The 18,382-nt window shown below is 40.7% G+C and overlaps 1 protein-coding gene across 1 annotated transcript; it reads left to right on the top strand.

Moving 5' to 3' along the window:
- The first annotated feature begins 6,682 nt into the window (after positions 1–6,682).
- LOC146606830 (kelch-like protein 10) lies at positions 6,683–12,051 on the top strand. The gene is made up of 5 exons (XM_085349360.1): positions 6,683–6,834; positions 7,922–8,402; positions 8,815–9,429; positions 10,149–10,298; positions 11,689–12,051. The coding sequence occupies exons 1-5, from the start codon at positions 6,683–6,685 to the stop codon at positions 12,049–12,051; spliced, it is 1,761 nt and encodes a 586-aa protein (XP_085205486.1).
- The last annotated feature ends 6,331 nt before the right edge of the window (positions 12,052–18,382 follow it).

The raw sequence follows: 18,382 nt of genomic DNA, 5'->3' as shown, positions 1-18,382 counted from the left end.
CAATTTTGAACTCGTAACAGGGCCCAGTCATGAAGAACTTTAATAATACTGTTAGCTTAAAGAAAACGACGTCTTCTCTGTGCAGTTAATGAATGGGATATTAATGAATTAATAAAAAATGTCATGTAGGCTATTACAAGTAAACTAGTGTGAAATAAGAGGACTGTTGATCAGCCTACGCTGTGGAAAGCTGTGACTCTGTCACTGACACGTGTGGCATGATGGATGCAGTCATGCTGGGAGAAGCTACGTGAGTGCAGAAACCTCTGATCACCAGACGATCACGTGGTCATCAGTTTTCAAACAGCTCATTGCAGTTTTATAAATCATCTTCAGAGGTTATTTGAACCTTGTCTTTGCAGAGACCTGCAGACCTGAGGCAGTAATGCAGTGATAATGACCAGCACACAGTGTAAGTCATGCTGCAGCTGCCCTGAATCTACAGTGTTGGTTATTCCCACCATGTCTCTATGTTTCTGATCCAGTGTGGACGAGCTCTTTATTCAGTCTGAACTGGTTTTAAAACTAAAATACAATTGATTTGTTATTCATAGATTTTCAGATTTACTCTTACACAAAAAAGTAAAACATTTTTGTTGCCAGATCACACGTATTTACTTCCAGTCCTGAACAGAAGGAAATCGTTTTGATGCCTAAATGACATTTTATGTTCAGTGACAACCTGGTGTGCTTGGGTCCATGAATGCAGTGGTGTCGTGAGTGGGCCCTGTTACAGTCGTCAGTGCCAGCATGAGGTGTCAGTGAATATATTTACACATTACTTCATTTAAAGTACGAGTTTGTGTCTCTGTCCACAGGCAGTCAACCCCGGCTGTGTCCTGGAGGATTTTGTGCGCTGGTATTCACCTCGGGATTACGTAGAAGAGGAAGTGGTCGATGAGAAGGGCAACACGATGGTGACGGGGACACTCAGTCCCAGGATGAAGATCCCAGGCAACATGTGGGTGGAGGCTTGGGAGACTGCCAGGGTCACACCTGCACGACGCAAAAAAAGACTTTTTGATGACACCAAGGAGGCCGAGAAGGTCTGAAGCAGGTCGTTCGTTTTGCCGCATGCGTGTTTTTAAGCCAAACGTGTTTACTAAGTGGATCACAAAGTGTTTTCATGAATGTTTCTGCTGATTTTCAGGATCAGCTTCTGCCATGGGACCGTTTTGGCTCATGTATGTTGAAGCATTTTCACATGTTGATGAAAAAGGATCTGATGCTGTCACACACGATGTTTAACTGACACACAGCAGCTCTCTGTGGTGTGATGGTGTTAAATGAAGAACAACTTTAAACCAGCTTCTATTAATGATCCGGTCGGCTTTATGGGAAAGGGACAAACAGTAACTGGGGTTAGTTGTTTCCTCACCCAAAGAGGGTCCTGGATTTGGACCCGGGCAGGTCCCTGCCAAGCGTTTGCATGTTCTTCCTGCACATATGAAAGCAGAGCTCGGAGCTCCAGTTTGCACCATCACTGAAAATGTTGCCTGTCTTTTAAAGACATTGTTTATCCAAAAAGAGAAAGTTAAAAATAATGCTCACTGATAGTCTTATGACAGATTTAAAGATCTGGGTATGACCGGTCCCTCTGTGAATAACCATCATAGAGAAAGGTCACCGTTTATCTGGAGTCTTCTTCAGAGGCAGCCTGTTGGCTGTGCAAAAATATTCTGTTGATCTGAAAGAGCAAAAAGAAAACAGAAGCCAGGAAGACTAAACTTTTTGGGGGTTTGTCTTTAGGTTCTGCACTACATGGCGATGCAGAAACCTGCAGACCTGGCCCGTCATCTCCTGCCCTGTATACTTCATGCAACTATTCTGAAGTTGAAGGAAGAAGGTAAGTCCTCACCGTTTGGTTGAAAAACACGTTTATATGAAATAAAATCAGGGAAAATAACTCTGAGCCCACAGCAGGTAAATTACAGTAAGACCGAAATACAAAAAACTAAAGATATTAAAATAAGTACTAAGAAAATGAAATGCAACCCGAGATGTTAATGCAGAAAAAAAACCAGAAGCTGCATCTTGGACGCTGCCAGCATAATGCACAGGCTTTTGACGGGGCTCGCACACAAACACAAAGCAGATGATGAAGCATCACCAAATATGTTTCTGTTGTGATATTTTGATACCATGGTAGTAGAACGATAGAACGATAACGATATGTATCGCGATATAACTTTTACTCGATAGAGAAATTAAGCTATCGCGATAGACCTCGCCGCTCTTGTCCTCTTAAAATAAAAAAATTAAAAAAATTTTTTTAAAAAAGGTCAGCCAATCCAAACTAAGTAGCGCAGAGCCGAACCAATCACAGCCGCAGCGTCACGTCGCGTGACTTGTTCAGCACAAGTGCCAAGCCGCACGTGTTTGTTTGGGAAGCAGCCAGCGCGTAATGGAGGAAATGAGTGTGCCGACTAGAAAAATCAACCGAGCGTGACCGAAGAGAAAACAGATGATGGTTCCAATGCCGGAGAGATTGTCGAACGGAAGAGCCATAGAAGTTCCGTAGTGTGAAGGTATTTCGGCTATTTCAAGTCTGACAAAAAACAGAGCAGCGTGCACTGTAAATTGTGCCGAAAGCAAGTCTGGAAATACAATAAACTGGTGCATGCGTCACACTGTGCGCCACGTTATTGTTTCGGTGAAATGAATTTCTACAATATTGTTAATTCTACTCTCTGCAGTGTTTAAATGCTTACATATACACACAGTTACTGTCCCTCCACACATACGACTCGGTTCTGCTTCTATGCCGCAGCTTTGTTTACTTTTTCCCACCGAGGCTTCTAGACTTCTGATTGGCCAACATTTCTGCACAGTTAGGAATCTAGCGCCACCTGCTGCTTTGGCATGTTCATAGCAGCGTTTTTCTTCATTTCTGCCTTTATGTGTGGACGGGATTATTTTTTAAAACGAAAACGGAAAATCTCCGTTTTCAAAAATACCCGTGTACGTGTGGACGTAGCCTCAGTCTCTGACTGGAAGCGCTAATTCGTCATTCGGCTTTTGTCAGACTAAAGTAACTGTTAAAACTCAAATTCAAATTTCAAATTCAAATTTTATTTGTCACGTACACAGTCATACACAGTACGATATGTAGTGAAATGCTTGGACAACTGCTCGTGACCTAAAGAGAACAAAAAAGGAAAAGGCTATGAATAAGATAGGAAATAAATATGAAAAATTAAAAAGGGTAAATTTAACTAGGAAGGAATAAAATATAAATTAAGGTTAAAAATGAAATAACTGTACAACACAAATTAGAATGAAGGGTAAATTTAACTGGGAAGAATAAGATAAAGATAAATATATAAATTAAAGTTGAAAATAAAATAACTGTACAACAAAATACACAATATAGAACTATATAAGAATGTATGAAGAAATCTAAATATAAATAAATATATACACACTAACAGCAGCTGTACAAGTATTAACCGGAAATGAAGAATATAGTGACCAGTGTTGTGCAAAACCAAAGTCCAGAAAGTCCAGTGTGTGTGTAAGAACTGTATGTGTGGGTCAGGACTGTGTGGTGGTGTGATTGAGAGACCGTATCGCCTGCGGGAAGAAGCTCCTCCTCAGTCTCTCTGTGTTGGTCTTCAGGGAGCGGAATCGCTTTCCTGACCTCAACAGAGAGAACAGTCCGTTGTTGGGATGGCTGAGGTCCTTCACGATCTTCCTGGCCTTGGTCCAGCACCGCCTGCTGTAGATTGAGTGCAGGTCAGGGAGCTCGGAGCGGATGGTGCGCTCAGCTGACCGCACAAAACTGTTTGAAAAGCTCAGCTATACAACAAGGAGAGATTGAGAATTTCCTTTTAGTTCTCAGTTTATTTGATATTGACAAAAGTTTGTCAGTTTTGTCTGTTCTTCTGTAAAACAAACTAAGATTTATTTTTAGAATTAATATTTTGTTTCTAAGTGGAATTGACAATTTAGTCTGTTTCGTTTGTTCTATTTTGAAACTTAAACGCTTCAGCGGCTGCCTTTTGTGTAGTTTGCAATATTTGCCTTTATTTATCTGAAAAAGTCTCATGTTCCTTAAGTACATCTACCCTGTTGAACTTATTATGGGAAATAAATATTTAAATAAAAACAAGCTGCTGATTATTTCACATTTTACTTGTGAGCAACGGCACATTTAAATCTTACAAATATAGTTATTTGGCTTATATCGTGATAGATATCGTTATCGCCTGAAATGAAAAAAACATATCGTGATATGAAAAAATCTCATATCGCCCAGCTCTACATGGTAGCATTTACAGGATATTGTTTTTGATGATGTTATACAAAGGACCCTGTTTCTGCAATGCCCTTTGTTTGAACCTCATCTCCTCTTGCTGTGACCCCATGGGCGACTTCCCTTGGCCTGCTGGTCTGGAAAATCCAACAGTTCATCTATATGTAAAGAAGGCACTTAAACTGGAACAGGCATAGCTGCTTGATCCTGCCGTGGAACAATAGGACGGGGTGCAAGCTCTCATGCTCCCAGGACGTGGGGGTGCATTCCTGGAGTGCACACCAGGCTTGCAGCCTGCTAAGGATCACACACAATTGATTATGTGCCTCTGGGTATACATGGTTAAACATTTCCTAATGCAAATAACTACATGCAGTATTCTACCATGTGCAAACTTATATCACTAAAGGATTCTAACTGTCTAGTGTTTAACGGACCTTTCAAAGGTATGTTGAGATTATAGAAGGCCCCTTTCAGAGCTAGGGGGAACTTCCTTATATGGTTGTAACTTGAAACTTGTTGACACACAAACCCTTCTGCCTATAAAAACTGCTGCACAAAGAATAAACTTTGAGTTAGTTTGGGATGACAATTTAGAACAGTCTCCGCGTCTTTTTGTTCTTCCAAACTGCTCCCGGTACTCCGGCCGGTGCCGTAATTAACCGTTGATCATGCTTGAGAATATTTTAATTGTTATAGGAGGATGAACTCTGATGATGAAAGCCCACGCCTCAGAGAAACCCGGAATGGAGTTTCTTACAGTTTCCAAACCAAAGAAGATAAGATGAAGCATACCTGCGCAGCGGTGGGTGATGAGGAGAGGCCGCAGCGTGTCTGTCTTAAAGTGCAAGTTTGTGACAGTTTAAAGCTTAACAAGCTAAGACGCCAAACATCCAGAGCACAAAGACAAGTCAGAGGGCTTTTTCAGACACACACTTCTAAACCGTCGTGCTCAACAGTGTCTCTGCTAAAACTGCGTCTGTGCTCTACCCCTGTAAAGTTGCCTATCGAGTGCTTAATGATAAGGTGCATGGTAGCTGCTTTCCTCTGCAGGTGGATGAAGCCACTAATAGTGACAAAGGAATGACTTCTCTGGTGTATGCCTTATACCAGGGGTGTCAAACTCAAATACACAGTGGGCCAAAATTCAAAACTGGAACAAACATTAATATTTATTGAAAAAAAAATCTTCCTCCAGATTTAAGAATGAATCTCTTCTTATGGACTCAAACAAGTTTTTCTGAAAAACTGAATATGGAACAAGCAAAGTTTAATACTAAACAATATGTATATTAGTTGTATAATACCAGTAGGCCAGCTCTAATAATAATTTGGTATGGCTTCGCGGGCCAAATGTAATTAGGCTGCGGGCCAAATTTGGCCCGCGGGCCAGAGTTTGACACCTATGCCTTATACTGTCATCACTGCCACCCTGCTGCAACTGACTGAAGCATCCTGATGCCAGGCTGAGCATGCATGACGCATGATCCCGCGTGATCCCTTGCATGACCATCTGACTGTTCTTGGTGGAAGTGACTTGACAGAGCTATCGAGATGAAGTTCTCTAACCTGTACAACAACCTGGCCTGTGGCAGTTTGCGTGTCACCTCCACATTGCCAAAGATCACTAGCATATCCAGACACTTCCTTGGCCAGCATTTAGTGTTGATGTCTCTCCCACTGAATATGCCTGGGTAATTTTGGGCTGGCATGTTCATTAGAGGCAACCAGAACCCATTGCAGCTGGATGCTGCATTTATCTATAAATGGAAAGAAATTGCTCAACAACAGATCTGCAGTCTGTGCTCAGACAGGTGACTGCTTGCACCTGTCTGAGGTAATACTGTCAAGCACCGTCATTATAACAGTCTTGTACTATACATACAGTGTATATATGTGTTTTGTTTCTTTCTTTCTTACTACTATTGTACATCAGTAAAGTGCAGGAGCCCATTTTTCCAACTAGATAAAAGTCTAATACAACCCAAGAAAACAGCTTAGCCATGAATCACACTTTGTAATATCTGTGTTTGGATATTACAAAGTGATTTTATTAAACAAAATGGCCTATTAAGGTTAAATATGAGCTAAATATGATATTGTAGTCCATTCGTAAGAGTGTTTTGAAGTGCTTATTTTACTAGGTGACCTCTGTGAGGCAAACATACAAAATGCTGTATGCTATCTGTGAGGCTCATATGCAATTTCTTAAATCCAAATCAAATCAAAACAAAGCTTTTTTTTATGCAATGAAAGGTTCATTAAAACAATGTAAATATACATTTCAAAACAATTCATGGCAACAGTTGCGAAGTCATGATGATGTCATGGGCTCCATTCCCCAAATTCCACAGTTAGGTTTGATTTTGAACACTTCAAGACAAACTGCAGACAAAAAAACTAAGAAAAGCAGTCACAAAACTCAAGATGAGTGAAGAAGGCCAGCTGCCATACAAGTCGAGCTCAGTAAATAATGAACTCTGTTTGGAGGGACAATTTTGTGATGCAATCATCAAAGTGGAGGATGTTGAATTTCCGGTCCACAGGATCATCCTATGTAACTGTACGCCGTACTTCAGGTGAGTTGCTTACCTGATAATGTGAAGGACAGTTGACTGATTTATACCTGTGAAAAATGTAATTCATGGTCTTAGTTGGTGAAACAGTGCCAACCAAAAGGAACAGGTTGAATCATAAAACTTTTCTGATAGAAAGACTTTGTCACGGTCAACTGACAGATACACCCAAAACATAATGCAAACATTTGCAGATTTCATCATTACCTTCACAGAGCTCCAGATTCCACTTCAGTAAATGTGCCATTTAAAAAGCACTGTGAATCACTTGGTGATTGTGTGAAGTCTAATTGAAGTGTTTTATTAAGTTACATTAATATCTTCCCCACTGTTATTGAGACAGTAAGACACACCAGACTTCCTGATACTAAAAAGGTTGAACTGTGTTATACAGTTATACGCTGAGCAAAAGTTTTGAGTTGCCTCTCATTTTTTTATATTTTGCTTTGAAACAGATGATTTTTTAAAAGTCCACTTGAGCAATAGTTCTGTGTTTTTTGAAGACTTATAAAGGTTTGGTTTGGACATTTTTCACCCTTTTTAGTCCAGTGCTTGTACCCGATCATTTTCAGAGGAATGGTTTCCTCATCCTCATCAGAAATGGTTTCATGGTTCATGTAAAACCTGTTAAAACCAATAAATAAATGTTAAGAAAAAAAAAAGAAAAGAAATGGTTGTGGAAGGGAAACAGAGACTGTAATTAAGCAACATGCACTGGAACTTCCATAAGGAAAGGAAACAGACTGAGGTATGCCAAATTACGCAATAACTAGACTAAATATCAGGGTAAACTGGCCCTATGGAGTTGATTTCAATATTTGTCATAGAGGTACAACAGTGAGTGTTTAGAGTTAACTTTAAAGCACGGTGGAGGCTCTGTCATGGTGTGGGACTGCATTGTGTTTGGCAATAGCTTCATAAACATGCTGCCAATGTAATAAAGACATTGAAAACCCAACAATCAAGTGCACTAAACATGTACAAACTCTGTTTTGGAGTTACTTGGAGTACTTGTGCATGACATAGTTTATTATCTTGTTGCCTCCACACCTTTTAATATTCTCTACTCTGTCTCCATCTCTACCCTCAGGGCTCTTTTCACCCACTGCAGCGACCCAGACAAACAGGTCTTCAACATACCTGGCTTGTCTTCTGAGATGATGGCACTCATCATTAACTTTGCATACACCGGCTCAGTTTCCATAACGGGGGAAAATGTAGTGGAACTTCTCATGGCAGCTGATCAATTCAATGCAATGGACATTGTGAAACTCTGCTCTGACTTCCTCGGGGAGCAACTGTGCCCAGAGAACTGCGTTGGCATTTGGCAGTTCACAAAAGTATGCTTATCACCCGAACTACGCACCAAGGCCTACCACTACATCATCAGTAACTTTGAGCAGGTTGTTCTTGAGGAGGAGTTCCTGCACCTAACTGTGGAGGAACTTGCTGACATCCTTGATAGAGAGGACCTCAATGTGTGGGAGACCACTGTGTATGAAGCGCTTACAAAGTGGATTAGCCATGTACCTGTACAACGGAAACAACACCTCACCGCTCTGTTGTCCAAGGTCTATAAACTTTCATTACTACATTTAGTTTGGACTTAAATCTTCAGTATTTAAGTCATAGATTGAGTCGATCCATCTGGGTATAAGGATGCTTTAATATCTTGAGATGTTGCTCTTTTCAGGTGTAGCCAAACCACATTTAAGAAATTCTCTTCAAGAGCATTAAAACCGTATCAGATCTCTACACACATACTATAGAATAAATTATATTTATTAAGTATAGTTGCTAGGGCTATGACTAAAAACTGTCCCTGTTGACGAAAAGGCTAATGGTGTCTGACTTTGGTCGCTCTCTTGCTAGCAATAAGAAAATTAAACAACATTAGGAGCATTATCCTAAAGAAGCTTGAGTTTACTAAAACTGATGTAGTTGAAATTCATAGTCACATTCTCTTCTGTCATCTCTCTATAGGTCCGACTGGGATTGATGACGTCAGACTACCTAAAGGACAATGTGCTGTCTAGTGAGCTGGTGGAGGCCAATTCTGAGTGCCTGTCCATGATAAGTAATGCCATCTTAGACATACATGATCTAGGAAGCAGACCCTTCATGTCTGCCTTGTATCACCCTCTTGCTCGTCCCCGCCTGCCTCATTCCATCCTGCTGGCCATTGGGGGGTGGAGTGGTGGTGAGCCAACTAACGGCATCGAGGCCTACGATTGCCGGGCTAACCGCTGGGTCAACGTAACGAACAACCTCGAGTGTCCTCGTGCTTATCATGGAGCCGCCTTCCTCAACGGGTACGTCTACTCCGTTGGTGGCTTCGACGGGGTGGAGCATTTCAACAGCGTCCGTAGGTTTGACCTGACCACTCACGCCTGGAATGAGGTGGCGCCCATGCACTCCCGCCGCTGCTATGTGAGCGTGACTGTGTTGAACGGGTTCATCTATGCCCTGGGAGGCCACGACGGGCATGTACGACTCAGCAGTGCAGAGCGCTATCAACCTGAAATCAACCAGTGGAGTCTTATTGCACCGATGCACGAACAGAGGAGCCACGCCAGCTGCACAACACTTAACAACCGGGTGGGTGAAGTAAAACAGTAGCAGAGAAATAGAGTAGGGTCTAAGGCACACAGGCCTAGAGACCTGTCAGCAACCTTTGGTAACAACCAGTTGCTAGGGGAAAATGTGTACTCCTCAGCTGGTTAGGCAGTGGTTGTATGAAAGACTCTACAGATTTCTACAGCAAATAGTTTGAGTATTTGCAGTAAGTCAGAGTACTCCATGCAAACCTCAACAGTCTGCTTACGACCAAAGGAAACACAAGGAGGCTTGTGGTGCAAAACCTTCCTGGTTACAATTTCACAGTAGTGACAGCCATCAACCTCCAGCAACCACTTGCCAACCAGTCAGGGAATACACATTTTTACAGTGAAGCGAGGTGCAAGATAGGTCACAAACTGGTTTCTATGTTCATGTTTTCAAATTTAAAAGTATAGTTTAAAAAGTTGAAAAATATACTAATATATATCTATTTTGTTTCTAACTGATCACAAGTGCATCTTTGCATTTATGTACAGTACTTTATTTGAGTTGACTTGTCAACTAAAATATAACAGATATTAAAAAAATTGTAAAACACACACATTTGTTAATTGTCATATTTTTCAGTTGGACACTTGGGTACTGAGTATCGGTCTTACTTCACAAATGATGTGGAAACATTTCACTTACAGGTAACATTGTTTCCAACTGAAATCTAAGAAATGTAAAAATTTTTAATGTCCCTTTTTTGTTTTCAGATTTACATTTGTGGTGGACTCAATGGCAACGAGTGTCTGCAGACAGCTGAATATTACAACCCAGAGAGCAACCAGTGGACGATGATCAGTCCCATGAACAGCCGCCGCAGCGGGATAGGTGTCATTGCATATGCGGATCATGTCTTTGCAGTAAGACCACAAAGTAGTGCTGACACTCACGTAACATACAAATCAAATCTGTAATGTGCTTTGATCAGCAAGGCTTAACACAGATTTGGCTGACACAGAATTTGGCTAACTTTGTTTTGTATTTATCAATGATCAGATTCCTATCCTGACCACAGGTTCAGAGAAGGCATTCTTACTCATTCTATGTATTAATTTAACTGATTAGTGATGTTTCTGCCTCTCTTTTTTTTTTCATGTGCCTCATTCCCAAAATGTTGTGTCTTTGATGATTTCACATTTCACTCAGTACAACAGAAATACTTATTCAAAACCAACATTGTCATCCTCATCGTTCCATAGAGGACATATGTTAGAGACAATTTCAAACTTATCCTGCAATACCTTTAGAAAAATGAGGGAATAAGCCAAGTGATTAGAACTCATCCTCTGGGGACGGTAGGCCTTTTAGCTGTAAATTTATCTTGCTATTTGCCTTAAAACCACTTATTTAGTTGTTTTGCAGCTGCACCCTTTGGTAAAAAGCAAAGATTTTAGTCTCACCTTCTGAGACACACTTCTTTATTTAGCTAGCTACCGTTTAGTATTTATTTTCTATTCAGACTAAGTCTCTATTCAAAAAAAGGAAAAGTTATCATCAGCAGAATGCAGTGACCTTACCCTGGTGCTGACCTCAGGGTCTTTGATCAGGCTTATAGGCACTTATAGCCTGTCAGGGCTACTTTAATCTGTTATAGGAAGAAAGGACTGGAACTCAGTGTTCCTTTTTGGACTAAAGGCAAAAGAGCTGTGAAGACATTTATACTGAAAACACAAATACTTTTTGTCGAGGGCTATTCATCTTTGTTGATAATAGCGTGGTGTAATAGACAACAGCACTTTAATAGCTGTAGTTGAGGCTTGAGTGAAAAAAGGTCTCATACAGACTTCCACAACAGCTGGCTTCTACTTTATTTTACTTTCTCCTTTTAATTCAGAAGTCATTTTCACACACCACTGCACCCTGATCTTTTCTAGACATTCCCAACAAATGCGGGCCTGTGAAAATGCAAATACTGGGACGTTAATGGGCCTTTTTTAAACAACTTTTATGTGTAAACTCCATATAACAGCATGAGAATATGTCAGGTAGCTGTTCGCTTTATCCAGGTAAAACCCTAAACCAATCAGAGTATTTCCAGTAGTCAGATCACACCTAAGGTAAACAATTTCCTTGTATCTGCTACATATTAAGGGCAACTTTGGACAATATTGCAACTTAATTCTTCCGTCACTTTCTGGAGTATCTGTGCAAAAGCAGCTAAAGACATATAGCAGGTGCATTTTCTTACAGGGGTACGGTGAAGCTGGTTACACTTACATTCAATCATTTGAGCCACGTATTTACTTTTAGGTTGGTGGCTTCGATGGAAACAACTATCTGCGCACCGCTGAGGCTTACAACCCGCATACCAACACGTGGAACCTCGTGTTCTCTATGCTGACCCCCCGCAGCAACTTTGGCATTGAGGTAATTGATGATCGCCTCTTTGTCGTCGGGGGTTTCAACGGCTTCACCACCACTTCGGACGTCGAGTACTACACCGCTTTAACCAATGAGTGGTATGAGGCGTGCGACATGGATATTTTCCGCACAGACTTGAGCTGCTGTGTGATGTCCGGACTTTCCAACCTGACTGAGTACACCTTTCCTCGTGACTTCCTGCCACTTGAAAATGTTCTGAAATTAGCAATGGAGTCAGCAGAGTCCACGTAAAATCTTTAAAGTGCAGTACTGCCATGTGTCAACATCTGAGTCTCGAACATGAAGGACTGAAATAAATCTTTAGAGCATTAAACTGCTGGTGAACTGGACATTTTATGTATGTATCTCAAAAACTTTCAGTAGGAGAGCCTGCACTGTAGATACTGGGTTTTATTAAGAGAATGCAATTGCAACAATAACAAATTGAAAAGATTTTTTCATTCCCTGTAATGTATGGCTGCTGAGCAGCCATACCAGACATGCACACAGGGTGACCAGATCACAATAAGCCGCATGTCGGACTTTTCAACTCTTGCTAGGTAAACACCATAAGAATAAAGGGAAGTTTTCACTCTCCCTTGTTATTTCAGCTGCGGTTCTGTCTGGTAACAGTCTATAGGTTTGAGTAAGGATGTATCCAATATTTTACAGTTGTACTAGCCAATACCCAATAAAGCAATTCTTACTTTTATACCAAACTAGTCAGTCTCAGCTTAGTCAATTTACTCTTTCACAGTAGAGCCTATTTTCTGAATAGTCTTCTGTCTAAACTCAAGATTAAAGAAAAAAAAAATCTTAAAATTAACTAAAAGCGAGGCTGTCTCTGCACTGCACAAACCAAACACAAAATGTCGGCATGTTAGCCAATATTATCGTGCACCCTTAATTATAACACTGGGCTAACCTGGCCAAATTACAAACAAAAATCAATCACAACCAACATGGACTGTAGTAGCCGTGGAAGGAGAGAGGAAGTCCTTTCCTATAGTCCATCTGACCATATTGGCTTTACTGGCCAATAAAAGCAGTCCACTCAGCCATGCTCTTCTTGTAAGATGATGTGAGATCTCTCTCATGGATTTTGTCCAAGAGAACCTCCGTCTGTATGACGGAAAGCAGAGTGGCTACACACTTTGGGTATGTAAGGTGAAGGGTGTAATAGTAGGCCATAAGGTATAAAGCACCCTCGGTAACCAAGTCTTTTGGAAATGTGGTTATTGGCACATCTCCTACCGCTAGGATGCAGTTGGATGGACTCACAATCAGGACTGGGCAGGAGAGAGGACGTTTCATCAGATAGGTATTAGGGTCTTCTTGGTCCTTTAACACATAACACAGACATACTTTTGTAAGGATGATGCACTTTTGTTTCAAACACATAACTAAAGCTAAATTACAACAAAAGTTGAGGTTCTGAGAAAACACATCTGAAATTGCTACTTTTAATTATTCTCGATGGAATTACTGTTCACATCTGTCTAGCCTTCCTGAAAAACAGAAAACCAAGGCTACATTTAATTAGGTATCATTGAGGTGATAAAAATGTGCTACCACGTAATGCATCCATGTTTGTATTTACTGGTCACAGAGATCTAACCTGTGAGAACCCTCATTCCAAAAATGTGTTTTAGGTGCCTTTTGAAGGCTTAGAACATATAATATGTGAATATAAAATACTTTGGCACTCATCAGAAGCATTTTTTAATACTGTTGTCCCAAAAAGAACAAAAACAAAAAACAACTACTACATTTTACACAACTCACCTCAAGGACATGCACCAGAGCCTCACTCGCATCCCGTGCCCTCTTTGGAGGAGCAGAGGTGGATGGGAAGAGTGATGGCAGCACATGTAGGATCTCAAGAGCCTGTTCAGCTATACAGAAAAAAGAATCATCATCTCATTACCACACTTAAACAAAATCCTCAAGCATGTCCAGCAAAATCGCTGGACATGCTCGTAGGCAAGAAGTGAAGCAGCACATGGCGGGGAGAAATGAGGGGTGAGAACAGACACAATTTTGCACCGGAGGTTTTCGGGAAGCTTTTATTTTGGTATTTCCGTTGATTCGTACAATAAATTTGCATATTAGCCTAAACATTTAGGTTTAACATTTAACATTTAGATTTAAATATAATATTTAGATTTAATATTTAACATTTAGATTTAATATTTAACATTTGATGAAAAGTTACAAATATTTTACTAAATGTTGTAAAAAATTACTCGAAAAAACATGTTTTTGTAAGGTTTTGAGCTAAATGTGGAAAAATGTTGCCGTTAATTTCAGCATGTTTCAGTTTACAAACGGCGCCCCATAATTATCAGACTATTTTTGCCGATTACTGCTCACAATTTCTTTGTATTTTGACTTCAAACAACATTTTTTTTTGCGATTAAGTGTCAACAGAGATACAGAAAAGTGGTTACACCTAAAAAGCAAGGTCACTGAAGGCAGCGGTGTGGTTGTACAATGGTGCTGTAACCTTGTCCTGTCACCAGGGGGCGACGTCAAAATATCTGCTGTTGTCTTGTTGGCCCTTGGCTTACGGTGCATTCCAGATTGAGTCGGAAGTCGGAATTCCTGAGCTCCCAGTAGTAATTTTCATCTGGAACTCCCCCTCAACTAGTATTTCCTTCTTGGAAAGTCAGAGCAGGCAGCCTCAACAATCCAAGATGGTGACAGAGAACATAAACATAATCTGCTCTGTCACTCACCTGTATTTGTGACTCATGATATAAGCCACATGCTAAGCACTTACCACATTCTATCAATGAACGTGCTGCAGCTAAAATAAATCCCATCTTACTTTGCTTTTCTGACTTTCCTGCTGGAATGCACAAACTCGGGAATGACGTCACTGCCAAAAAGGACCACAGACATCAGAACATTGACACAGCTGCCAGGTTGGAAAAGTGAAGCAACAAAACAAAAAAACTGTACTCCATTTACAGGCCACCAGGGGGCGACCCCTGCGTCTGTAAAAGACTTCTGGCCCTATAGAGGTCTCTGGGACCTCTGTGAACAGTTCCCTGATGTGTTCAAGGGTTCAGTTTCTCATTTCAGAACACAGCTGAAATGATCAAGACTCACTGAAGGGGTGTGAAATGTGTCTAAATCTAGGGAACAGAGGCCTGATCGACGATATGTTCTGCAGACTCGTGTCTTTGTTCATAAACAGAAAAATGAAGGTAAAACACAAAGGCTTCCTTCAGTTTGACCTCTCAAAGGTCAAGGTCAGTCCAGTCTAACATGTTTTACTTTAACATGAAACGCTGCTATGACCGAGTCTCAAACAACAGAAAATCCAGAGTCTGCTCATCAGCTAACGACTCTGTTTTATGCTGTCGGTGGGTTAAATATCATGAAACGCCTCATTCAGTCAGCTGCATGTTCTTTAGAACCAAACTGGCTGCTCGAACTGATGAATGATACCACACTGAGCTCTCTGCAAGGGAACGAATGAGCTCGATTCCCTAAAATATCAGCCAGCGAGTCCAAACACACTGATTTTTACTAACGGATAAAATGATGTTAACTTTTCTATCAACTTCTTTTGCTCGTTATCACCTTATTAACTGTTCGGGGGTGAGAATGAAGCCTTGTACAAACTCTGGGTAAAGTAGTGTTTAGAAACGAGAACACTGAACGGGAAGTTAAAACACATCATAGACACCTCAGCTTCACTACTGGAACTTCAACATTATGCACTACACACTGTACAGTAATGCCACTGTTTTGCACATGTCTCAACTCTGTATATTTTTATATATTTTATTTTATTTTTACTCTATTTAATTTGTAAAAATGTGTATACACACACACACACACACACACACACACACAGAAAAACATTTAGTATACACATCCAGAAATGCATATACTATTATATATTGTACATATATTTATTAGTTTCAGATTAGCCATCCTTGTATTTTGCTTTGTTTACGTTATTGTATTTGCACAACTCTGTTGCTTGTGAAGCTCGCACACAAGAATTTCACTCACATGTACTGTACCAATGTACCTGCACATGTGATGTGACAATAAAAGTGATTTGATTTGATTTGATAAAAGAAAAAGGCGCAGCGGTGTTCCTTCTCCGAGTGGGGGGGCTTCTTCCGTCTCCAGGCGTCTTCAGGAGTTTTTAAGTTTCCTTGGTGTAGAGGCTAAGCCTACGCTTGAAGCCACTGAGGTGGTCGTTAACGGGGGTGACGCGATGTCACTGGTATGCATGAATGTTCACAGTCCAATAAATCCAGCAGTATATATCTTGTCATTTTTGGTCTTTATTCCGTATCGACATAGCATAACAGCGCAACGGTCACAAACTGTTTGCCTTCTCAATGACACACCTGACGCCGATTACGTGCGTCTACCTTAAATACCTTTACATTACATAATCAAAACAGAAAAAGGTAACCTCTAGTGACCACATAAGGTATTAACCCAAGAATGGCTCCTACACCCCGGCCCCTAATTGAAATGGCTATCAGACATGGCAATTCTAATCACAAAGAAAATAAGGAGCCACTAATACAGTCTACTTTAGACCTATACATTCACATAAATAAACATAAGTAACACACTTTTAGATTACAGTCTCATGTAACAAGCAAAGTTTGGTTACAGGTCTTTCCAGAATATTAGTCTTTGTTTTTAAACGTGCAGATCGCACGAGTCCTTTTTTGTCACAAATGGCTTCCAGAACTCTTCCAAGTGGCCAGGAACCACGCGGTGCAGAAGAATCCATTATAATGACTATATCTCCAGGTTTTAGATTCTTCTTCTTTTGGTTCCATTTTTGTCTCTCCTGTAACAAAGGCAGGTATTCGCGTATCCATCGTTTCCAAAAAAGGTCTGAGATGTACTGAGCCTGTTTCCATCTTCTCTTCAGATACATATCCTGAGGGTCAAATAGTCCGGGTGGTAAAGATGGTTTTCCTTTCATCAGGAGGATGTGATTTGGTGTAAGTGGCTCTAGGTCTTTTGGATCATCAGAAAGCTTTGTGATGGGTCTGTCATTTAAAATTGCTTCAATTTCACATAGAACCGTATTTAAGCCATCGTCGTCCAACTGTTGTTGCTGAAGAACGGATCTCAGAATCTTTCTGATCATACGAATTATCCGTTCCCAAATTCCACCATGATGTGATGCTCCAGGCGGATTAAAACTCCATCTTATTCCAATGTGTCGCAAAGCATCCGCTATTTGGGTATGTTTCAGCGATTCAAGAGCCTCCCTTAACTCTCTGTCTGCTCCGACAAAGTTGGTTCCATTGTCCGATTGGATGTGAGCGACTTGACCTCTTCGACTCACAAAACGACGCAAAGCATTAATGCAGGCATCTGTGTTTAGAGAGCTAGCCACTTCCAAGTGCACTGCTCGGCTGGCTAAACAGGTGAAAATGACTCCATAGCGTTTAGCTGTACCTCGTCCTCTTTTCACTTCAATAGGTCCGAAGTAATCAACCCCGACATTGGTGAATGGTGGGTTATCTGGCAAGATTCTTTCCTTGAGTAAATCTGCCATCTTTTGCTCCAAGGCTTTTCCATGATATTTCCTGCAAAAATTACATTCTGCGATAACCTTCCTTACAGCTGAGTTGGCCTTTGTGATCCAGTATCTTCTCCTTAGTGTGGATAAGGTGTGGTTACGACCGCTATGACCAAGCTGTTGATGAATGTGCTTTAGGATGAGACTTGCTACATGTTGATCCTTTGCAAGAACAAAGGGATGCTTTATTTCTTCTGGTAAGGAGCCCTTTGTCAGTCGTCCCCCAACTCTTAAGAGGCCTTTATCGTCAAGATAAGGATCTAATCTATAAATTGAGCTGTGCCTGCTCACAGAACCTTTCCCACTTGACAACGTAGCAACCTCCTCTCCAAATCGTTGTTGCTGGCAAAATCTAATAATGGCAAGTGTTACAGGTACCGGGTGGCAGCACCTGTAGACAGCTATATATGTGTCCTGTAAACAGGAAAGAAATGATCAGACAGGGAGACGTGGCTTGCCGTTTCCTGAATACTCCGCCATTATTTATTCAAATTCACAATTATGCACTCCTTTCATTACTTTTACAGTATTACAACTGTGTATTTACTTATTCTTAACATAGCTCACACACACATTCTCCATAACACATTCCAATGTTATAAACATGACCAATTTTCTTGTAAGACTTGGTTCAAAATGAATTCCAACAAGACAAATCTATAAATCTCAAATAGCTTGAAAGAATGGTATAATCAGCACCATCTTGACATGTGCACTGAATTCACGGAAACACTTTATGGCAGAAACAAGATACTAAAACAATACAGGATAACGGTGGAGCCGATCACTAACATCACAGAGCATAGGAGGTGTGCGACCCAAACTAACATGCTAACCTTAGCATGCTGCTAAAGCCGTAAACAAATACTTACAAAAGTGTAATTTACTGTACTACACAATGTTGTACGCTTTCACTTTCCAACCGTAATGGTTAGTCTATGCTATATAATGGATGTGATTGCTATTATATTCTATTTCGGGCAAGATACGAACCTGTAAACAGGA

The sequence above is a fragment of the Diplotaxodon limnothrissa genome, unplaced genomic scaffold (assembly GCF_057381915.1).
Source record: "Diplotaxodon limnothrissa isolate DT_005_m unplaced genomic scaffold, D_limnothrissa_male_GT1.1 unmapped_scaffold_6, whole genome shotgun sequence".
Taxonomy (NCBI): domain Eukaryota; kingdom Metazoa; phylum Chordata; class Actinopteri; order Cichliformes; family Cichlidae; genus Diplotaxodon; species Diplotaxodon limnothrissa.
The sequence above is the reverse complement of the archived record's forward strand: the minus strand, read 5'-3'. Positions and strand labels throughout refer to the sequence as shown.